This window comes from Cygnus atratus, chromosome 10 (genome assembly GCF_013377495.2).
Source record: "Cygnus atratus isolate AKBS03 ecotype Queensland, Australia chromosome 10, CAtr_DNAZoo_HiC_assembly, whole genome shotgun sequence".
Classification (NCBI taxonomy): domain Eukaryota; kingdom Metazoa; phylum Chordata; class Aves; order Anseriformes; family Anatidae; genus Cygnus; species Cygnus atratus.
In genome coordinates this window covers 17,274,884-17,299,906 of record NC_066371.1, presented here as the reverse complement: position 1 = coordinate 17,299,906, position 25,023 = coordinate 17,274,884, and the positions used below count along the sequence as shown (strand labels likewise).

The window sequence follows — 25,023 nt, the reverse complement described above, 5'->3', positions numbered from 1 at the left end:
TTTTGTCATCAGTAAATACCTAGGAGCTCCAGAATTCCTTGTACTAACAGCTGCCTCCTGCATGCATGTTCAGACTTACTTTTGACTTGATATGCAGGACAATTCACAAATTTTATTTTCCAAGTAGGACAGCCAGGTTTAAATACTCTTCTTTCCCCCCCTGTATCATCTACTTGTATAGAAAGGTATATCTGCTCACTTTCTGTGGAGAGATTTATAATGAAATAAGCAATGAAAGTAGGAAAAAAAGCACAAAGCATCTGTTCAACTATTTAATGAGCAGACATTTAGTAATACATCTTAATTCCACACAAGACTAATATGAGCAGACAAGTCTACTAAATATTTATGTACAGCCTTGAGATGTGTGCATTATAACAGTATATCAAATCAGGACAGCAACCAATTACATAGAAGAAACAGTGGCTACATAGGTTATTGTCTCGTAAAAAGAAGAACTGGGGAAACGTGGAGCCAAACCCAGTGGCTAATATGTTCTTACTATTCTGATTATTTTTGTTGCTATGAAACTATTCTAAAACTCAAGTTAGGTAATCCTTGGGCTCTTTAGTTTGAAATGAGCAAGTAATAATGAATGCAAAATGATTTGCTGTTTAAATGATGTGTGTAGGTGACCGTATTTACCACTGGCACCTGAAGACTAACACTGCTACACACCTTCCAATCAGTCTTCCAGTACTTGTGGTCACTCTGTCTAGTATAAATACCTGTCTTCAGATGTGTTTCCTGTCATAGGCTCTGAGCTCCAGCTGGGAAGTATGTTCCTAGTTTGTACTTAATCTAAATAGATATCGGGCCCAGAAGCTTAAAGTATTTCTGAAGCTTAAAGTATTTCTGAGACTTCCTCGGAAGTCTGTCATAGGAGACTGTCACTCAGAACAATCTGTTTGCAATTCTACTTTCACTTGTGAATTCAATATTTGTACTTGATAGATCGGGGCAGGGGAGATGGATAAAAGAGGTGTCTGTGGTCTACCCTAAGTTTGGACGTACAAATTCATCTACCCCACTGCAGGGGAGTGCTTTTATGCTCCACATTTGCAGTCCAGGCTCAGTTATCCAACTGCATACTCCAGATGATTGCATGTCCTTCCAGCTCTCCCTTGACACAGACTTCCGCAGTTGAGAAATGAGCATGATTTAACTGATATCTTACAGACCAAGATGGATTACGAGTACTATAGGCTATGCAGAAAGTAGTAAAAATATTGATAAAGAGGTAAATATTCTTTTAAAAAGGCTTGCTTTGTTACTTCAGTCTTTGGAAAGGAATCGCTGGAATTTTAGAAAAGCAATCTTCCCAACTACACAGCTAGTGGTAACAACTAAGGTGAAATGAGAGGAAATAAAGGATTAGAAAATTATTTCCTTAGTTTTCTCTGCTGTCACCTTGAATCTTCTTGCATAAATCCTTAAAGCTTGTCTAGCATGTAAATGATTTGGGTAGATGATAGCTCACCATCAGCAATGCTTTGAGTCTTCTAAACACATTATTAACAGTTAATGATTTCTAATTATGTTTTCTGTAGCAATTAAGTTATTGACTCCTTTTCAAGTATTAAATCAGGACTTTTGCTTCTCCATACAACTGACACACATTGGCATATTGGTAGGTAGCAGCAGCAGCTGCGTCATTTATACATAGAGAATGGCACCTGTAACTGCTTTGATGTACTGATCATAGAATGGCTTGGGTTGGAAAGCACCTCAAAGATCACCTAGTTCCAACCCTCTGCCATAGGCAGGGATGCCACCCACTAGCTCAGGTTGCCCAGGGCCTCATGTAACCTGGTCTTGAACACCTCCAGGGATGGGGCATCCACAGCTCCTCTGGGCAAGCCGTTCCAGTGTCTCACCACCCTCTGAGTGAAGAATTTCCTCCTAACCTCTAAGTCTCCCCTCTTTTAGTTTAAAACAATTCCCCGTCGTCCTGTCAATGTCTGTTTGAGAAAACTGTTGCTCTCCATCTTTTTTATACATCCTCTTCAAGTACTGAAAGGCTGCAATGAGGTCCCCCCGGAGCCTTCTCTTCTCCAGGCTGAACAGCCCCAGCTCTCTCAGCCTTTGTACCTAGGAGAGGTGCTCCAGCCCCTTGATCATCTTTGTGACCCTCCTCTGGACCTGCTCTAACAGCCCCACATCCTTCTTGCGCTGGGGGCCCCAGACCTGGATGAAGTACTCCAAATGGGGCCTCACAAAGGTAGAGCAGAGGGGGACAATCACCTCCCTCCACCTGCTGCCCACTCCTCTTTTAATGCAGCCCAGGGTACAGTTGGCCTGCTGGGTTGCAAGCACGCACTGCTGTGTCATGTCAAGCTTTTTGTCCACCAGAACCCCCAAGTCCTTCTCTGCAGGGCTGCTGTCATTGAGTTCTTCTCCTAGTCTGTCCTCATGTCCAGGATTGCCCTGGCCCAGGTGCAGCACCTTGCACTCAGCCTTGTTGAACCTCATTAGGTTCCTGTGGGCCCACTTCTGATGAAATGAAAATATTTATTGCTTGAAAGTAATCAGCATTAGATTTCTGTAAGGCCTGCCACAAATCAAGTAATTTAATCTAAAGTCCACTGCAATTTGAAATCTGATTGATTTGGGAAAAAAATTCAATACTTCAAACAGCAAAGAAATCTTATTTGAAAAGGACTTTAAAGAGCTATAAATGCTCTCTTCTATAATTAAATTGTGATATGTTGCCACAACCACACTACTTTACATTCTAAAATTATAACAGACTAATTAACTGTTGGAATAGTTCAGCAAGGGAAGTAATAAACATTATCATTTGGGACCTTTAAATCAGCATCACCATCTTTCAAAGTCATACATTGCAAGTTAATAGACTTACTTCAGCAACCACTGTGTGAAGTATCTAGTTTGTGGTAGGTAAAGACCAAACAATGACTGTAACAGTCTTTTTATGGGAAGCAGTTGGAAGACTTTCTATAAGAAGGAAAGAAACCCCTCATGTGTTTCCATTGAAGACTGCATAGGTAATGTCTTGCATGGCAAAGCCGTCCTGACACTACCCCAGGCTGTTTTCTGCTGTAAGCTAAGCACCTGTGTGAATGAGGTCTTAGGGAACTGATGGCACTGTAGACCAACATCCTGTCAGAGACTAAATGAAACTCTAAATTACTTGGGTCATTATACAAGTGAGCTTTCATTAAACAAGTATCCTTTCACCTAAGCAAAATTTCCGTCTTGTATGTCATCTTACATAGGAGACTGGCCAAGTATCTTTTTATATCACTTCGTTTTCAGCAGTTGCCTCTTATGTCAAGATAGAGGCATCAGAACAGGTCAATGTGATGAGCTTAGATGCTCAATTCTCATCTCAGGAAGACCGAGTACCCTGAAGGAACCACTGCCTTCAGCAATAGAATTAAGGCTCACACATTGATATAAATCCTGGGTTCCAGACATTAAAACAGAAGCAAGCTAAGGATCTAGATTTGACCACTATGCACGGTAAATAAAGTTTCTTCTAGGTTTTTACTAAAATAGTTTTAGAAAAACTGACAATCTGCTCCCTTATATTGAGAGGAGCTTTAATATGAAGTGGTAAAATGCAATACAAACAGTACAACACAAATTGCTTTACCAAAACCAATATTTGTGCTCTGGAAAGAGCACAGTGTGTTATTGTGGACTGCCAGCCTCTCAGCGATAAGAGCAGCATGAACTCTTTATCCAAACCACAAATAACTAGAAACATAATAATAAAAAGGCTAAATGCTTATCTCTGAACTGATATTACCCATTCAGACGTACATTTGCATGGATTTTAGTTTAGACTTCATGCTGCATAACCTCATATTTAGTGTGCTGTAGCTCAGCACATTTCCCATTGCATCATATCAGAGTGACATCTCCAGATAATAAGAAGCCAGCTGAAACCTTCCCCCTATGTTAAAGCTTCTAGTAATCAGAAAGATTGTAGAAAGGCCGTGTATTATTCTAGATTCCTGGTCTAAGTAGTGGAATTCTGCAAACCTAGCTCTCCATGGAAAGCTTTTGTATTTTGTCTTAGTCTATGGCTGTGACTGGACTCCACACCGCAGTCCACGTGAACCTCCACTAAAGTGCACACAAGCAACTACTAACCTTTTAATTACACCACACTGAGGCCAGAGCTTATAGCTTCACCTCTGTTCAGGAGAGCCCTCACTTGCAAACATTTCACAGTGCACTACAGGCACAAAATTAAGCTTAGCCTAGGAGCATGATCTCACCACTTGGCTTTAGTAATACTGCTAGATTAAGCAGGATGATTTTTATGAAATCTCTTAAGATTTTCATGAAGTCACAGGAATATATTCCAGAAACTTCTCACAGGAGACATTTGATTTTTAAGGAAATTCATTCATTAGGATTTATGAGAGTTATGAAAAAAATATATATATACATGCATGAGGATAGGCATTGCTAGCATAGTGTGAAAATGCTTTGCTTAAAGCAGAAAGTAGCCTCTGTTTAATAGGAACAACCTTGGTTTCTACCAGGCTGCATTTGGAATTGCAGCTCAGGATGTTTATACATACTAAGAACCAGTTTAGATGGAGATGAGGTGGCCCAGGATTATCACAGGCCCAAGACTCAGGTATGACTGTAAAGATGAAAAAATAAGAGCAGCTAGATAAACAAAATCTTTTCTAGTACCAGCCACACCCCAGAATTCACAACTGAGCTACCTTTCTTAAAAGAAGATCAGTGATGATCCCTGCCCAGTTCCATCAGACCCTTTGAATAGGGCCGTCTGGAGTGAACACGACCTGGAGACATCAAGAATAAAATCTTGTGAACTAGCAAATACTGGTCTAAGCAGTAAGTCAAGCTGGACATCAGCATAAACCTGCTTTACTGTTCTGTAAAACCAACATTTGAATTTATACTAGAGATGGGGTGGTTTTCTAACCTAATGGAAGCAGCAGATTGTGTCACATGCAGAGACTAGACCTGAGGAAAGGACAGTATGTTTCTCTTGGATCATTAAGACTTCGGCTGGAGTTACATCCCATAAAGAAGAACCTAGACCCTTAAAGATTTTGTAGGGCAAGAGTGAATGACAGTGTAAGTGGTTGTCCCTTTCTCCAAAGGAACTGTTAGTGAGGACTTTCATTGCTTATTCAGTCAAGTAACTTGGTAATGGCATTCGTGACCATTAGTTTGAGCCACCTGTGGTTTGGAGCACTTGAAGTTAAATTCAAGAAACAATCAGCTAATATAATCAAGCTTCTAATCAGAAAAGTAACCAATGTACATTGAAATAGATCACAACTACCTGTCAGAAATTAGTTTTTATTTACTTCTGTTTTAAATTATGGTGGAGTGAAGAAAATGGAGTGTAAAACGTTTTTAAAATCTTATAGAGGAAGCCACCAAAGCGAGGCAGGATATTCCTAATACATTTATGACTAAATGAGACCAACATTTACTGAACAAAACAGGACACCTCTATGGTGTTGAGATGATTAAAGATCCACTGAAAAACAAAAAAAAAACAACCATGCATTAAGTCTGTATCTTGCATTTTGTATTAATGAAGTTTTAGAAACTGGGAAATTTTAGGAGGAGTATTTTTCTCCCCATTTAAATGAATGAACAAGAGCCATGGGAGGATGGGGGGAGGGGTGTCTTTCTTGACACTTTTTAAAAGGGTTGATCTATTTATGTGTCATCAGGGAAGCATTCATTGATTTCACAGAGATGAGCTGTGTAATGGAATTCGGAGCTTTGCAATTGTAGCCACTAGGTTAACTGCGGGTCATTAAAGGCCAAAAGAATCATCCACTGGAACATCTTCAGCAGTATGTGAAGCTAGCTTACACCAGCAGTGCAAATATCACCATGACCTTTTTTTTTAAATCACCTCTTCCAAAAGAGCCCCAAACTGCAGTTTCTAGGATGGTTCCTCTGAGCTTTCTGCCAGTATCAAAATTCACAGGGAAAAACCACCCAAATAAAGCTGTACCAGTTTGCTACATGCCAAAACCATCTATGGTAGGGCTGAAGTTAAAGAATTAGTATGACTCAGTCAACTAATTATGTAGTTAAAATTTTGCACAGTGCCTTGACATTCTGTTCTATTGTATGACACATGAAAATTATCCAGCTTGCTATAGTTTATATTTCATTAGTACTTTCTGGATTTTCTAGCTATCTCTATTTGCTATTGAACATGTTTTAGGATAAATTACTAAGTCTATTTACATTTTAAGCAATGGCTGCAGCCCATTCAAGACCTTTTTCATACCAGGAATAAAAGGATGGTGGAAGATGCTACATCACCCCTGCTAGGGTAAACGAAACAGGAAGAACTAGTCTAATCCATATAAATGTGAGCATAGTCAGTGCTTTATGCAGGTTAGTGAGAATGTAGAGGTTGGTAGAATTGTAACAAAATTGGTCAAAAGAGATGAAGAGGTCACTCTGCCCCAAGGAGCAGCTGTTCCTGAATCATTTCAAGCAAATTCATCTAAGTAATTCTTGAATTCTTTCAGCAATGGATATTCTCTACTGGTATATTTTAGTGCTTCCCTATCCTCTACAGCATCTTGGAAGGATACTTATCTACCCACGGTATGAGGAACCAATCTCAGTTTATAGCTTTTGCTGATTTGTGACTCAGGTTCTCCATGCAGTACTTTAACCCCATTACTTCTTGTTCTGTCAAGAGATGAGTCCCTTCTCTACCAAGACATTTTAATTATGAAGCTCATTACTGCAGCTTTCTTGCTCCCAGAGCTAAATTATCATTTGGCAGATTACTGCCCTACAACTTCTTGCTGCTCTTTGAAAACCAGAAAGTTAAGGAGAAAGTTAAATTCTGCAGACACTTAATTGTACTTGAACACTCAGCTTCCATACTCTGCTGAAGTCCTGAAACATATATAGACATGAGGCAGAAAATCAGCCTGAGTTACTGCTTGCCTTGCTTCTTCACCCAAAATAATCCATGCAATAAAGATAGATTCTAGAAAAAAATCCCGAAGAGTTCTAGATGATGGATACAACATTGATTTGTCATCCCCATTGGTTTAGTGAAAGAAAATGAACCTAAATGTCTTTTGGTGTATATAACACTAGAGTTGTCAATAGCTTCTTTCTGGGACAGCTAACAGCGCAACTTCTATATTAGTTTGCCCTCCTTTTGCTGAGAAATCTCGAGTTTTACAGGCTGTACACGGTATTTTATATTGCCTGTGTAAAGATTTGTACTTCCAAAATACTTTTAACTTTGTGAGAGCGACACCCAGTGGTACAATGCTTTCTTGCTTGTAGCAACATATGGCAGATAAATCTGCTTGCGTGCTTCCCAATTTAGTCATATTCCTTTCCATGATCCTGTAAGCAACATAAATATTAAAAAGAAATGCATTAACTGAAGTCTTCAGACTGGAATCCCTGGAGTGGAATATTTAAATTATTTTTTAACTTAGCTGGATAAATGACCTGTCAGCATTGAGAAAAGCAAAACACACTTCACTGTGATGGAATTTGTGGATGCCTAAAAATTCTGAAGAATACAGATCTAGCACCCAGTTATGAAAAGTCACAGCTTGTTGGTTTCCAATAGTGTTTTAGGGCAGGCATCTCACACAATTCTTGAGAGTAAGTGTTCATGAAATAGCTAGATGCTCTGCTGGGAGTTGTACAGGCTCAAAACAGAAATCTTCAGTGGGGCACCTTATTTCAGGCCCCTTTTTAAGTACTATTTACTTTGACATATGCCCTCTTCCTGCCTTTGTAAGGCTCAGTCTTGAGTGAATACCTGCTTCCCATTTTCTGACAAATTAGATCACAGGAGAAAATGTCTTTTTTTGTTTGTTTTTGAATGAGGACTGATGGAGGTGGCAGTATGGACTGCAGCCAAAAACATATACAAACTCATTCATGTTACCATTGTATTACCCAGAACAAGTTTTTCCAATAATCATAAATTAAGTCAAGACATCAAATAACACAAAGTCCCTACTGCTTTCCAGCAGTATGATACATCATCATCCCCTGGCACAATGCAGTTGACAGCTAAAACCCAAAAGGCTAGCACCTTGCACAAGTCATGCCACCCACTCAACAGCCCAAAGCCAAAAGAGTTACTCCTTGCTGGGTCCAGTTTCTTTAAGAAATATATTATCAGGTTACTCCAATATGCAGATCTACTGCTTTACTTTCCCTCATTACCATGTTTACCCAAGTTGTTGTGACACACATTAAACAAAAAAAGATAGATCCCTGTCGAGATCTTTTTCTCAAGTCCCGCAACACGGAACCTAACAGGGCCAGTCGGGGACAGGCTTGAAGGAGGGCTCAGCATCAATGAAAAGATGCTGGTGACTGCATGCCATGCTATGACTGATCTGCAGAAGGCAGGGAGCACCATGTTTTGAGCAGGAGAGAAAGCCCACCTAAATTTCTTCTTTACTGATCAAAGAGCTGCAGGGAGACAAGAACAATTCAAAGGGCTCTTTGTCCTTCTCCACACAGGTTGCACTATTTACATCACATTTGAGGCTTTCAGAGTTTTAAAAACTTCATATATGAAAAATGAGGCATTGGACTAACATGGAAATATTTTGCCATTCCAATAAGTTATAACCTGTACAACTGCCTGCCACTTACATTTGCTTTATACTGAAGCTTTATTCATCATTTTATTTGTGTAAGTAGAATAAATGAATAGACGCGTCCAATCTCTCAGCCAATTGCAACATTAGATCATAGTTTAAACATTCTTCTCTACAGAAGGATGGCAGAAATGTGTTGTCTAGCCCTTATTTTTTAATAAACATTTTACATTTTTATGGAGAATATAATTCCATCTGAGTCCAGACTCTGGAAACTGGGGGTCCACATAACAGCTTAAGACAACACAAAGGCAGGGTCTGGCTCAGCAGGCCAGACTGGCAGAAGTGATTCATTATTTCATGTTTCATTTTTTTTCTGATCTTGGTAACTTATCCCACTGAGAACATATTAAATTACAGGGAAAACTATATCATTCCTAAAGTTATGGGAAGACATTTTCCTCTGGCTTGGCCTCCAATTGTTTGGATAATACTCTTGCAAGACAACTAGAGAAACCAAAATGAGTCCTGAACTTAGAGTAAGAGTCCAGTTTTAAGGTCACGGTAGAAAGTGAGATGAAACAAATCCAATTGCACCTTGGCAGCAGCTGGAAACTCAGTCTACCATACCAGAGGACTGACATCTGCTGATCTGTGTGGTGCCACTAAGGTCACTGAGGATCTAATTCTTAATCTAATTCTTAATCTAATTTCTTTTGTAAGGAGGAGAAAAACATTCATATGTGGTGAGCCCAAGGCAGAACAGGCCTGCGTCGGGCAGGAGGGGAGAAACTGCATGTGTTGAGCAGCAACCTAAGAAAGCACTGGAGTAAAGAGACAGAGCTTGTGTCACAGGCACGGTCTTAACAGTTTTGAAAAGCAACAGCAAAACAGGCCAAGGTATTTCTCCCTCCCCCCTTGCCCACACCTGAGGAAGGTGTTTAGTTGTTCCTGTATTTTGTATTACATACACTAAACCTAGATATATTAGGGCCTTCTCTCACATGACTACATGAAAATAAATCGCTCTTGCATTCTCCACATATGCTTGTATGCACACAACCAATCCAATTATTTACAAGTGACAACAAAGCTTATTTTCTGCTTCCATCAGTCTATATTAATGCTGTGCTGTATAAGCAGAAGTGAACAATGTCTGGTAAAACAGGTACAGGATAGTGTCACACAGATCATGCTTTATGCACTCTTTTGCCTCCTGCTTTTCTTCCCTAAGTGAGTTTAATAGTGCTAGAGATCTGAATTTACAACATAAACATAGTTCAACATTCATGAAAAACATTTGCTTTAAAAGACAAAATTGCTGGAGCAATTTTAAACATTTTCAAAAGCTAAAGTTGCTCAGACAGACAAATCTTGTTTTGACATGCGCCCCAAAAATAACCATGGCAGACTCCAAATTTATATCTACATAAAGAAGGTTAATGAACCAGGCAAATTGTGCTGCACAGGAAGCAAATGCCAAATATTGCTCTTAGCTCTTTCTTGTGAGTCAGTGGCTGCTGCAGGAGCAGGGGTACTAAAATAAATAGGGCCACATACTCAGTGCAGTTGGAACACTCCAAAATGCCATGAAGCTGTCAGTCTGCATGTCAGAATCAATGTGCAAGGCTGTCAGTAGAAAGGCAGGATGAATTTCAAGCTTTAAATAGTCACCATCTTTTACAGTTGTTTATTAGCAGTAATGGAGGGAAGGCAGGCCTCCTTATCACTGCAAATGATGCTCTTTATTCAGAACTACATTGTAATTGCCTTTTCATGTGAAAGTTGCAAGTAATACATATTTATGTCTGAAAAAAAATCCTAGTCAGAGGGGACAAAACAGTACAGGTTATTTGAATATGCTCAGGCCTCCCACCCAAGATTAAATTTAGAAGCAATAACTTTTTTTTGGGGGGTGGGGGAGGGGTGGAACAACACTAAAGAACAGTTTTAACTGGTATTGGATATTGACAGAAATTGAAGATACGCAATGCAGCTACCTCCACCAATCCATAACAGTTTTCTACGAGTCTTCCTATGGTTCTTCTTTCACAGCTCTAAATTAAATTATTCAATTTAAGAATAAAACAACTTTAAGCTGACAGAGGGTAGGTTTAGGTTGGATATAAGGAAAAAATTCTATACTCAGGAAATGGTGAGGCCCTGGCCCAGGCTGCCCCAAGGAGCTGTGGCTGCCCCATCCCTGACAGTGCCCAAGGCCAGGCTGGATAGGGCTGGGTGGGCTTTAGGTCCCTTCCAACCCAAAGCGTTCTATGATTTGGTGATCCTTAACTTGAAGGAAATTCAAGTTAAATGAGTGGCCACATCAAAAAAAATATTTCTAGCTGAATTTTAACAGTGCTGGATGCAGGACAAAATAGTTCCCTTCTACCTCAGTTGATACAGTCTAAAACCCTTTTCATCTACTAAGCAGAAAGCTGTGGTGCTGCAATATCTGTGAACATTTCTGTAGGTGCCAACATCCATGAACATCTACACAAATACAGGCAATCCTGATCCCAGAAATTGCTTTGGAGTAAAATTACATACAAAGGGTAAATTTCCATATGTGCAGGAGGCAATGAATTCCATCTATTTTGCATTCAATATAAAGATGAGAATTTGAGGCCTACAAATATCTATGATAACTCTACACATACTGATTTTGACTATTTAACAACAAAGGTTTTGGGGAAGTGGAGAAAAAAATCTTATTTAAAGTACCATAAAGCTCATCACTCTCACAGCAATCTACTTCCACAGACTACTGCCAAGTGTGCGTTACCACAAATACTTACAAACACCTTCTTACTGTGGTTTCAGAAGATAAATTTATTCTGAGAATTACTCAAAAACTCAGGTGGGAGTTGGCTGCATTGTGAGCTAGACCATCTTGGACAGATAGGGCAGAATCTCTGCAAAAGTGATCACGCTGACAATGTTTCCTCATTGCTGCCTTTACCTGCCTATTTTCTGGTAAATTAATCCCTTGTTTAAAATATGTCTGTTCAATGGAGAGTATGACACACCTTTGTTTTCTTTGTCTCCTCTATTTAGTCTTGAGATTACAATTTAATTATGCTCCAAAGAAAATGGCATGAAGTAATTTTTCTGGAGAGGACTACAACTATTTGTTAAGACAGAAATTTGGACATGGGACCTCTTTCAATCACTGAGAAAAATTCAATACTGTGCACATCCACCTTCTCTTTTCCACAGAATATGTTATCAGTTGTTATTTTGCCTTATAACGCACAATTGCCCATTATTAAAAAAAAAGGAGGGGGGGGGGCGGGAAGAAGGAGCCATCACTGTCACATTGAAATAACCAGTACAACAGCGGCAGCTTCAGCCTGAAACTTCGGGGGAGTTTTTAAAAAAACAGTCACGTCTTCTCCATAAAGAATATAGATACAATTTCCACATGCCATTTAGGTTGTAAGGACAGCTCTCTTTACCCCATGTCCCCGGTTTAGTTTCCAAGCTATGGGGACACAGATTTTGCTGGCATGTGCTGCCACCTGATGGTACGGAAACCTTCTGTCTAGATAGAAAGGCAGAAGTGCACCAAAACAGGGTGAAACTGCAGGCAGGCCTTGCAAACCAATCCTCTGAAGTGCTGCAGTTTTGCTCTGGGACAGTAGATGACATGTCAAGTACATATAAAGAACTAGAAAAAGTCAGCGATAGATTTCACCTCTACTTGCCTTCTGCAAACCATGGGTAGAGAAATATTTTTTTATGTTCATGTACCTCATCTCATATATCGCCTGATGACACTGTATATACACCCACATTTTATATGTGCATATGTCATACATTCATCTCATAGGTTCATCGGGTTCAGACTAATTCTAACCAAAAGGTGTCCCCACAGCACCACAGAAATACCATTAGGAGGTATCCTTGTTGAGCAGCTAACAGCTAAGAAGGCTGCTTATTATCCATATCTCAACTTCCTATCCCCTCACTGAGAAAATAAACAGAGATCTAAGTAATTAGGACTTCTTACTTAGCAGCAGCAACACAATACGTGGAGCAGGTTTACCATCTGAATTGTACTCAGCTGGTATACGCTATACAGGATCCTGTGGGGGGGCAGGTTTGGTGGAAGTAGAAATAACTGAGATAAAATCCACATATTCTGTTAGTCAAAATCCTGCAACAGCTTTGCCAGTTCAGATGATTAGCACACAAAGACCTCCAATATAATCCAGAAATACTAAAAGAAAACCTACAGCCTAAACCAAGAAGTTACAAAGCCAGAAAAGTAATTGAGATGAAACCTTGTCACCCAACCCATGCTTCACAACCCCTACCTGTTGTGTCCTCGAGGAAGATAGAAAAAAACCCCAATCTGTACACTCATAAAATCAGCTCCACAAGGAAGAAAAAAAAAATATATATATACACACACATATATGTAATGACCAGCATCTACCCTTTGCTATATTTCAGTAACATTTCTATCTTCTTCTTCCCAAAAGGAAATATCTTCCTACCTCCTCTTATATCACCTTCCTCTCCATCCCCATCATGACTATCATGTGCTGTCAATTACCTTCAATTAATTCAAGCTGCTGGTAGCCTCCAACACCATCGCTTTCTCCTCCTTCTACTTTAGAAGCAGAGACTATGGATTGAATGAATTGATTGAATGTATTGAATGAATGATTGAACTATAAATCCTGAATTGGATTGAAGAAGAAGCACAAATGTGTAGAAGGGGAAGGAGAACAGTGATAGCCACACAACCTTTAGGCATAAAAACTTGGAGAGGTGGAGAAGTCTGTGCTAAAAGAACCCACAAAGCTTTCCATGAAGTCTGAGGCAAAAGCTTGTCAAACAAGCAGGGACTTTTAAATATATAATGGGCTGGTTTTCTGGAAAGAATAAAATAAACAAATAAAAGCTGAATTAAATAAAATTTGTAAAACATTGTGCTTTTCTCACCACAGACAACTGGAAGGGTTTGTTTGGGTCCTAAGCCTTTTGCTTGTCTTGATACCCTGTTCTTCTCTTGATTTCTACTTCCTGACCTGATGGTACATTATGTGACTTGCAATTTTTGCCAGTGTTTCAACAGACAACAAAATCAATTTCGTTGGAAAATGGAAGAAAACCAAACCAAACCAAACCCTACAACTTGATAAAGCCCAAAATAATCCCTGGGTATACTGGCTATATTTCTGTTGAAGTTCATACATTTGTTCTTCTGAGGTAATTTGAGGGGTGAGCTGAGAGTGGGGCTTGCTTAGAAAGACCGACAGTGTTTTGGCAGGTCTAAAACAGAGCTCGACACAGTGTGGTGCTCTGCAGCAGCCTCTGATCCACTCATCATCCTGCTGAGCTTGTTCCTGCTGACAAGCCCCACTGTGTTGATTCAAAGACGGAAGGAATAAACCCATAAACAACCCTGATGTCTCCTGCCACATACAAAAAAAAAAAAGACATAATGCCTTTTCCAAATTCATGAGGGTTGTGAAAGCACAAGTGGTACAATGTCTTGGCTGTGTCCCTTTTAAATGGTTTGTGTTGTCTTAATCATCTCTACCCCTCGCTTGTGCGTGTGGATGTCAGGGCTTCCTGACGGCAGCGCTGATCCGAGCACCACAAAGTTCCGTGTCACTGGTTGCAGCCAAACTTAGGATTGGCCCTGGAGGTGTCTGCCTGTGTAGCTGCAATTTCCTCTTTTGAGCATGGCATGGCTGAATTGCAGACAGTTTGGGGCCCTTTGGGAAGAAGAGAGGAATGAGTCATCTATGTATAGTATGATAACTACATGGGCGTTTTCATTTAAATAAAAAGAAATCAGCCAGAGCTCTCAGAGTTTCTTGTAAGGCGTTGTACAATAAGGCTTAGGGAAGGCTGCTGTGCCTCCTAGTGCCGTAGTAAGTACTGGGAACAGACAGGAGCTGGCTGACTGGGGGTCCTGGTGGATGACAGGTTGACCATGAGCCAGCAGTGTGCCCTCATGGCCAAGAAGGCCAACGGGATCCTGGCATGCATTAAAAGGAGCGTGGCCAGCAGGTCAAGGGAGGTGATCCTCCCCCTCTAGTCTGCCCTGGTCAGGCCTCACCTGGAGTACTGTGTCCAGTTCTGGGCTCCCTGGTACAAAAAAGACGGGGATCTCCTGGAAAGAGTCCAGCGGAGGGCCACAAAGATGATGCGGGGCCTGGAGCATCTTCCCTATGAGGAAAGGCTGAGAGACCTGGGTCTGTTCAGCCTGGAGAAAAGAAGACTGAGAGGGGATCTCATCAATGTGTATAAATACCTGAGGTGTGGGAGACAGAGGGATTTGGCCAACCTCTTTTCAGTGGTTTGTGGGGACAGGACAAGGGGCAATGACCAAAAAATGGAGCATGGGAAGTTCTGCACCAACATGCGAAAGAACTTCTTCACGGTGCGGGTGATGGAGCACTGGAACAGGCTGCCCAGGGAGGCTGTGGAGTCTCCTTCTCTGGAGATATTCAAGGCCCGTCTGGACACCTACCTGGGCAGCCAGCTGTAATGAACCTGTTTTGGCAGGGGGGTTGGACCCGATGATCTTTCGAGGTCCCTTCCAACCCCTACAATTCTGTGATTCTATGATTCTGTGACTGACTACATTAATTGCAAGCTGATAGAAATAGAAAACACAGCCCAATATATTGTCACCAGTCATTTATAGCAAGGAACTCTTGGCTGTCTTTATGCTTCTTTTATTGTTTAACTGGAATGCCACAGTAGCAAGGGTCCTCTCATTTTAAAAACCTTGGGCCCCATCATGTTGCAGCATCCTCTCCATCAGCTGACGGGAACATCTCGTGAGATACAGGGGCCTGTAATTAGTGGTAACACATTTCTCAGAACATTCACAAATTTTTGTTCTTTCCACTTTCAACAATGTGCAACACTTGGGCTTCTGCGTTGCGAGTACCAGCAACAGAGCTCAAGGCAATGCTTTTTTAGGGTGGCCAGACACAGGTGATGATCAAGGCCAATGAGGGTCACGGAGGCACAAAATGAGCTTGAAAGCCCAAGAAGAGCATTGTCCAATCACTGTGAGCATGGCCAGACAACAAAAACATAGATATGACTGGAATTCAGGATGATTTGAGGGAGTGCAGGATATGGCTGGTGTTGGTTGCAGTTCTCTGTGAGCAAAAGTTAAAAAAGGGACCCGAACCTTTTAAAATTAAAATATGTAAAAGGGGTGTGCAACTATTCACTCAAATTCTCACCTTTGATCAGCACTCAAATCTTGGTTCTTTTGGCTGTAATGCATATTAATGAAGAGTTTATATTTTAAGGGTAGCTTTCGAAAGAAGTGCAGGAAACTGCCCTACACCAGCTCCTACCTGTTGGTTGTCACACAGGCCTGGGGAGCCTGAGCAGTTCAGCATTAGGGTGAAGTCTGTGCACCATGAATTCAAGTCTTCTCTAGAACATTTTAAAGAGAATCCCTGACAATTTTCTCCCTTATTATGTCTTTCTGAGTGCAAACTGTCACATCTCCTTCCAGCCAAATGTATAAGTATGTAATCCACCAGGACATTTTTGATCTGTTCAGAAGCTGTCATTTTTAGAAGTCTTCACTGGACTTGCTGCCTCACTGTGGATGACCACGTTTGCATGTGTCTGAATGGGGAAATCATTGTCAGCTAAGGCCAAATTTCCCAGTATGCTCAGATTTACTCAATATTTAGTGGCCGGTAAGGGCCAAGAACCTAATATTCTTGTCATGCAGACTGACTGGATCTTTGGTCTGCCAGGGGCTGCTGCTGCAGCTGCAAGGACATCACCCCTGGGAAAGGGCTACATGCCGCTCCTGTGGTGTATTCTCTGTTGGGTAGAGTAGTTGGTACAGTCAGAGAGGAGTTGTATCGCTTTGTCAAAATCCATAGAACTTCTTGCTTATTATAACCATGCTTCATTAGTCAAAACAATACACAGCCTTTAAGAAAAGAGCTTCATTTCCTGTGTGGCAGGCTACTGCATAATAGGGTGCCTCAGGGTAGAATATCAACCTTTTTCATCAGTAAGTCATGTACTAAATCAAGCATGTTTCCCTGTACATGGGCCAGAGACATAACAAAGAATATAAAATCATAAAATCATAGCACAAAAGTTGATCAAACGGACAGAGCATTGGCCTGTGACTGAGGTCAACATTACAAGGTTAAATTAATCCAGCATAACATGTACAGCAGCCGGAAGATGTAATTTATCTTGCTGCAGTACCTTACTTCAGCACTGGTATTAGTACAACCAGGTAGTAAACTGAAGTGATGGAGAACTAACCACATGTGTTTGCTGGGTGAGGTGTCAGAGAGATTGGCCCCTGAGCTGTCTCTTTCCATGGCTCTCCTGACACTGCTGGTGACACAAACAGGGCACAGCAAAACACAGGCAAAAGTGGGCAGGGGGCAGTGGAAAGTAGTGGCCAGTCTGCACTTTCCATGGCAGCATGAATTTAAGATAAAAGACAGTGACATGAAGTTGTGAGATTGGGATACTTCATTTTAGTTTGTTTCAGACACAGATTGAGTGGATGACATCAAGTTACTTAATTTCCTCATTTCTAGATTCCCAATTTAAAATCAAGGGACATATATATGCTTGAACAGGGTAGTTGTGCTTATTTAATTTGTTAGGTGAGGGTCATATGAAACACATTGATATAAACTAAAATACACAAAATAAGTTTTGCCCATTTTCTTTAATTTTTAAAAACAAGTAAGCAGATGAAATCTTGTGCCCTTGAAAACCAGAGTCTTTCTTTGTGCAAAACGTTACATAAACCTTAGAGGTTGTTGGTTTTTATTGTATTATTTTAAATAATACTGCAGATACTTCAGAAAAGGGCAATACTGTTTCTACCACATAAAAAAATGATCACGATATAGTTGTTTTCTGCATTTTCCTCCTCCATATTGTTTAAAAAAAAAAAAAAAGAAAAAAAAATCACAAATACTATTAGGAATTTCACCCTCCCAGAGCCCTCCCCATGAAAAAGAAATATATATTAAAAAATCAGTAAAGTGTTAAACAAGTCAGATATTAAATGCACACATTTACAAGCACAGCACATTAGCAATACTGTATAATGCTTTAGACCATGCCAAACCATATGTATGTGTATAAAGCTACAGGTAAAACGGTTCATAGCAGCAGAATAGGAAGCGTATTTCACACAAGTAAATAGTTCCTGTGGAGATATTCGGATGTAGACAACAGTTCAAAGTACTTTGACAAGCTATAATACACAAGTCAGTTTTTTTCGGCTACAGCAACAAATATTATGATTTAAAAGGGCAATCCTGACTTGTCTGGGATTTTCATTTGGTGTCTAATGGGTGGCCAGTCAAGGAGTGTGGGTTCCACCTATTGGCACATTTTGCTGTAAACATTCATGAGGTGTCCTGATTCCAAAAGTTAACTTCACTGAAATCAAGACTAAAACATAACCTAATAAGGCATCTACATATGCACATCCTTCACTGATAAAAAAAATAGGTTGATATTTCCTTGCAGAGCAAACATAATCCATTGCAAGATTCATCTGTAATTTTGGGGCCTCAGGTTCTGGTGGGTGTAGAGAAAGACCAAAAAGGGACATAGGGTTGGAAATATTTATCACTTACTAGGACTTCCAAAGCTTTTTATTTCTAGGTTTTGGAATGGGCATGTTTTCAATGTCAATATGTACCCTGCAGTTGCTTCATTGTATTTTCTGTAGTTACATAACAGCCTGGAGTTTCAGTTCTGGAAGCATTTCTTTTCCTGATACGGCAATGGGGCTGTGATTTTCATTAGTCAACTCCAGTTCTGGATGTCCACCTGAAGACTCCCTCTGAGGGGGCCCAACATTCACAAGATGGTGGCTTTGCACCTTTATAAATGCATTCCTTCAAAATGTCCTCTCCTAAGCACCTAGCGATGGAGACATGCAAAATCAAGCAGGACTTGGAATATTTGAAATGGAATTGTGACAGAAGTTTTTAGACACCAAAATACAAATAAAGTGAAGTAAAATTAAATAGATCAATTAATGATGTGATTTGAGACAAGGTGATTCTATGAAAGATGCTTTTTTATGAGGTATGATAACATAAGATCACAATGAAATGCTGAGCACGTACAGCTCGATGTAATATTAAGAGGTATTTAGTGACTTCTAGTGAACTGTTTTCCCCCTTGGAAGGCCAGCAGCCACTCTTTTTTCTAATAACTCCATTTGCCTGTATTTGGTGATTTGGTGATTTTGAATTACAGAGAGGACAGCAGATTTTATGACATCTCTTCTGAGCTCTCTTAGGCTGTTTGGCTCTCCCCATCAAAAACTGCACACTATAGTACGGTATTCCTCCACAGGTTTATCACACAACCATTAAACGAAAAACAGGACAGGAAAAGAATTAATCTTCCAGAACAAACAATAGTTTGGGATATTGGCAGAAGAAAAAAGACCAAGAGACAGTCTAGAGATTTTGATATTTGGAACTAGCATTTGCATACCTCATGGTAACAATTTCCATCAGTTGGATGCACATCACAAAATCTCTTCTCATTCAGAGGGAGTCGGTTCATACCCAATGGAATAGAAAGGCCTGATATCAAAAACCTATCCTGATCCTTTTGTGAAACAGAGAAGTCACAACATCCTTGTCTTAATTCCTTCATCTGCACAATACATAAATTACCTCTTGGAACTCTGCTAGAGATTAAGGACCAATTACCCTAGTGTTCCACCAAAAAATTCCTATTCGGACTTCAGTGCAAACCTCAATACCATTCAGCGTAGAATCAGTGCCAAACCTAAGAGTATTTAGAAAGTACTCTGAAGATGAGAAAAGCCATATAATGCTACACAATGACATTACAGGATCCTTAATTTCTTTTAAGAGGAATGAATAGATGTACAGACAGATTGGCAAACAGTTAAAGAGACAGAGACCAAATGTATGCAGAGCTCTAAACTTGTTCTTTTTTTCCTCACAATATCCCCACATACGTAGAGTGACCTTGATCTCCTCCTGTTGTACAAGCATAGACAAACACATTTCACTCCAGGGGATGGGAAGTGTCTACCAAAATGAAGCACTGGCTACCCAGACACTAATGAAGATGAAAAAAAGCTGTAGAGGTCTCCTGAAGCAGTACATGTCATCTTAGAGACCACTACCTTACAAGAAAAGCAAAATTTATAACTCTTAAAAATATATATTCTTAATTCAATCTCCAGAAAAACAGTGAGTCAGAAGTGGGGCCATTCCACCACTTTTTCAGGCCCATTGCAAGCAGACGGAGGGTGAAGGAAGGGCAATAAGAGTGGTGCTTCCTGTTGGCTTCACAAAACATGCCCTGAAAGAAGAGCTCTGTTAGGTGCAAAATGCAGTCGTGCATCTGATCTGGCCCAGAGGAAAGGGCAAATCACACACAGACTGGTGCAAAAGCCACTGTCCCCAGCTGGAAAGGCTCCTGCTGATTTTGGTGGACTTTGGATACGGCCCACATTTAGACACTAATAATGCAACAGCAGTTACACATCCTCTGCCCACCCTCTCACAGTTTCTCCCAATATAAACAAAATGACATTCTGGTCCCCTTTATATACATACATTAAAAGCTGAAATGGTCTGAAATGCTTAGAGATTAGAACGCATATATCTATACAACATCACATCTGCTGGAAATCTAGGTAGAAAAGCTTTACACACATTTTACAGGTCCCTCTAACTTCTAAAAAAAACATTTACTGAAATTACCATATTAAAAGAAGTCATCACTAACATACCATATAATACTATTTCTTTTTCTTTTACATAATCATTACTTATATAGTAATTTTTTAAAAGTCACTTTTAAACAAGTATACAATTTTCACTTTAAAATTAACTGGTTAATAAAATTTTGTGCAAAACAAGCCAGCCTCTATAATTAAGTGAATTTATTTATTTTTTATACAAAAAAAATAGTTCTTTCAGAAATGTGTCTCCTTTTCTGTAATGGCTGAAATGGTGCCATCTCCTTTCAGTTTGGCATCGCAGTCATTTATTGCAGCAATGTAGGATCTTCCTCCAAGTTTCCCTCTCATTTTCAGATCTGAGCTAGGTGTAATCAACTTCCTGAATTTCTGGAAAATTCAAGAAAGTGGAAATCATTATCTTTTTCTTGCTTGCAGACATACATTTCCTAAATAGATTGACTATAAAACTCCTTTCTCCTGCATGTCGGTTTCTTCTCATTTCCCTGTTAGATCCATCCATAAAACTGTATGCCATACAGTTCATTTCACATCACACCAGACTAAAGAACAGAGAATGAAGGTGAAAACAAAGTCAAAGTGAATTTTCATGCTGATTTAGAGTAACAGTTCTTCCTATGAATAAACTCAGCAAAATGCTCCAGGTAAGACCTGCTATATGAGTACATTTTGTTTCTCATGGTAGTCAAAGTGTATACACTGAAAAAAAATAAATATGATAATGCCAAGGCAGTATTGTGTTAAGCTACAATAAAGAAAAAAAAATATACATGTGTTCAGCTGAGAACTTCCTTTTTTCTAGAAATAACATCAGTAGCAATGTTGCTGTTTACGACTTGGGGAGCAGAGATGTTGCAGGAAGCTTGCTTCCTGAGAAGCTCCCATCTGTAATTAAAACAACAACAACACAACAACAGCTGCAACAAATACCTCGTAACATTCATGTATGGAAAAGAGCATGAAACGTCTGCAGTTCTGAAATGTCTTCAGATGACAAGGCAATGCAAAACAAAATTCTATAAACAAAGCCTATCTACTTGCAGAGATGGAGTGAGGCTGATACGTTAAGGAAGCATTTAATGTTAAGATTTGTACAAGCTTCCTTTAAGAACACGCTAAGAAAACTTTACTATGTGCAATGCATTTAATGTTTATATACTCACAGTAAAGATTTCCTAGGCCATATTTAATCAGCTCAATGGAGTCATTTGAATATGGACTGCGATCAGCCAGCACGATAAATTACATCTTTTAGCTTCTCCACTCAAGAAAACAATAACTATTACATGGAGATATAGTCAGATGTATTCAGATGTCATACCGTTTGGTTCTGAATGAAGAATAATCTTGCAAGTGTGGGTATATGTTGTGAAAAAGATCGTTCAAAGGTGCCAGACAAACCCCAGACACGTAAAAAGAAATTCTTACCATCTTGTTCTTCATTTTGGGAGTATCCTATAGAATATCGAAAAGACTTAGGAAGCATTTAAAAGACTTCCATACTGAGACAGAAGGAGGTAGTGGTGGGATACCTACTTTCATTGCCTGGTATTCCAAGAAACTCTATGTAAGAGAACCAGGCTTTTCTGGAATATGAGAAATCCCAAACAGCCAAAAAAAAAAAAGATTTATATTCTTGTTTCTTTGATTATAGCCATCTTCACTGTCTTTTGAGAAAGTATCTTATATTTAATAATCTTAATCTCAGCCTAGACCTGAGATAACCTGATAGCAAATTTTAGTAAATTGTACTGAATATTTCTTTTTGCCTCTATTTCTCATGTAGAGAACTGTAATCAGGAAAACTGTCCAGAAAACATATGTGAGTGTTTGCTACCCAGTTCCTGGTGAAAAATCTTGTTGGCACAAACATCAGTTACCAAAACCATGGAAAGAAGACTGACTCAACTGAAAGGCTGGTACAAACCTTCTTGAGGGATTTAGCTAATGTCAAAGACTTTTAAAGCTACAAATGGAGCAGGAAAAGGAACAAAGCACCTTAGAGTATTGGTTAGCTACCACAGGCTCACGCCAATGAAGGCAGAAGAATATTTAGAAAATTCAGAAGAAAATAGAGAGAATACAGATGCCTCTGTCCACAAGTGATGACACCAAGCTACCACTGGAACAGTTATGTGGATCCTACGTTAGATAAAGGCATTGACTTTGCGATTAAACTGTGCTTAGTCTCATGCAAATGAGACTTCCCTTCCAACTTCTTTTTTCAGTATTGCTAATCTGATAATCTCTCTCACCTCTATGAAAGTGCCTTCTGCCTTCCACAGCTTAATGCAGACCCACAAAGGGATGCAGATCATAGAAGAGAGAGCCATCATCCACCCTATGCCATAGCCCCAGTCAGGGTATGTATATACATTGTTATATTTCAAAGGCTTGTATTTCACCAGGAAGAAAATGAAGATTCCCTGAAATAAGCAGAGAAACATATTAGTAGTACTTTAAACAACACTGCCAATTTAACAAGAAAATGACTGTTTTGGCAAGGCCAGTCTACCTAAAGCTGGGAAGCAGACGTAAGCTTTACAGTCAGAGAAAAAATACACAGTAATGTATTCTTTTATGTACAGCTGAGCTAATGTGTCTCAGCTCCTCCTGCTGAAATGAACAACCTTTCAAGTTTAAATCCTATTTACCTCTCAATGACAATAAAACCTGCACTTTGATGGCAAACAGTACATGGTCAGGAAAGATTAAGTTTTGCTACCAGGAACCAGCTGTGATTAGCTGCGTCCTCTCCAACCTGTCATGATGAAAAAGGAAAGCCAAAATCGTCAAAGTTGCTTTAATCCACTGTCTGTATTTGCAGTTCTGCACACCAAATCTTTCATCCTCTCAAAAGCTCTAATATATCTGTTTAAATTCAACAAGTATATAATTAAGAAGTTTGGACCATTTAAGTTTATGTAATACAGAAAAGTTATCACGTACTTTTCTCCAAAGTCTTGACAAGAATGCACAGGAGCAAATGATTTAACTTATTATCAGAGTTGGAGAAAATTAGTCAGGAATTTCCCCAGCGTTGCAAACAGAGTTAAGTGACGGAGCTCAAGTGAACCTGGATCTCCAGCTGTCACAATGCACCTTGCTATCACTGGGACAACTGAAAGGTTTTAGTAGCTAATACTCAAGCATTTGTGGATCAAATTTATGGGCAATTTGATTAAGCTCCTTTTGCAATTTTGTCTCTGCTGTGTAGCCACAGCAGAGTGCCACAATGGGTGCCAGTACTCCTAGCTTCTTCCTTCACCTTCTTCACGCATATGAGATATTCCTTTGCCTCTTCTACTACCTAAGCTTGAAGGAAAAATATCATGTCTTTGAAAAATGTCTAGTCATCCACAGAGGGAAGGAAATGGGAGGCTGGAGTGGCAAGGAAAATGCGTAAGTTTGGAGGATCTTGAGTTATGCCTGGTAGACACAAGGTATATTACCAAAGTAGTGAAGAAAAACCTCTCGTGTTGGCAAGTGTTCACTTAGGCCTCTGAGTTTTTTGTTTGTTTGTTTTGTTTTTGTGTTGGGTTTTTTTTCCCCTATTATTATATACGCAAATATTTATCACAATTCACAGAACACATACATTTAATGTTTTTATACAGATCCTACAGAGTATTTTTGAATTAAAACATATGTTGTAAATCAATAGGCATTTTACTCTACTGTTGTAAACAATTAGCAGCAACAAATTTCTAAAATTATGCACAGAAAACCTTCATTATATCTAAAACAAGTTATTGAGATATTCTGTACTTACTGCACAAATACCTGGAGTTAAGACCATCCAGCACCATTTAATCAATGTTAGTGGTTTGTACCCAATCATATCCTCAATGTTGTCATAAAAGCGATTGCTGCCTGCCCCAAAAAGCAAATCAAAAGAAGATATAGAATGTACATGCAAGAGATTATATAAGTCAGCATTTAAAACAGAACAGACAAAAATGTGGGTTCTGGCAGAGCTTCAGAGATCAAAGCAGCCATCTCTTTCTCTCACACACACATCTCTCTGTCTTTTGCTCCATACTTCTGGCAGAGGTTGCTGCCTATATGAGTCTGAGTAGGAGTGGGCAAGGTGTGAGTCAGAAATGGCATCTGGTCAGTAAGTTTGAGCAGGCCCAGTTGAAGATTATATATGCTACAAGCTCAGATGTGAATCCTTAAATAGCCAGGGTCATGTGTGATCTGAAGTTCATACATTGCTTTACATAGTAAAATTGTCAGTCTTTTGTATGCAAATAAAGGTTTGATGATGCACCTTGAACATACCCAGAACTTTGGAGGCTTTCCCTTGACTTTGCTGACAGAAGCAGCAGATCTAGGAACGTTACTATGCTCCTTTTGTGTTAATGAGAAATGAACTCCAAATCCCCTGGATTTATCTGTGCATGTCAGAAATAGAAGGGAACATATCCTGCAGAGACACTTTGTGAGAGAAGAAAGACTTATTGCCACCCCTAATTTCTAAGGCAGCTGAGGATTTCTGTGGTGGAGGAATGTGAAGGTCAGTTCTGGCAAGGAGCAAGAAAAATGTCCATTGCGCTCTCCTTATTAGACTGGAAGAAAAGCATATTCCTGGCTTTTAGCAGAATGCAGGAGTGTGGAGGGCCCTACTCCATAAGAGTACAATGCCTTCACGTTGCTTTTGTGCAAACAGAAAGCTTTCATAAAAGC

The 25,023-nt window shown here is 39.7% G+C and overlaps 1 protein-coding gene across 1 annotated transcript in view; it reads right to left on the bottom strand.

Moving 5' to 3' along the window:
* Positions 1–20,500: 20,500 nt before the first annotated feature.
* The window catches only part of SLC6A11 (solute carrier family 6 member 11), a 91,703-nt gene continuing 87,180 nt past the window's right edge, over positions 20,501–25,023 (bottom strand). Inside the window, 3 exon segments of the mRNA XM_035558291.2 lie at positions 20,501–20,703; positions 22,590–22,760; positions 24,107–24,207. Of these exon segments, the coding sequence (XP_035414184.1) occupies positions 20,551–20,703; positions 22,590–22,760; positions 24,107–24,207 (425 nt within the window). The 3' untranslated portion in view covers positions 20,501–20,550.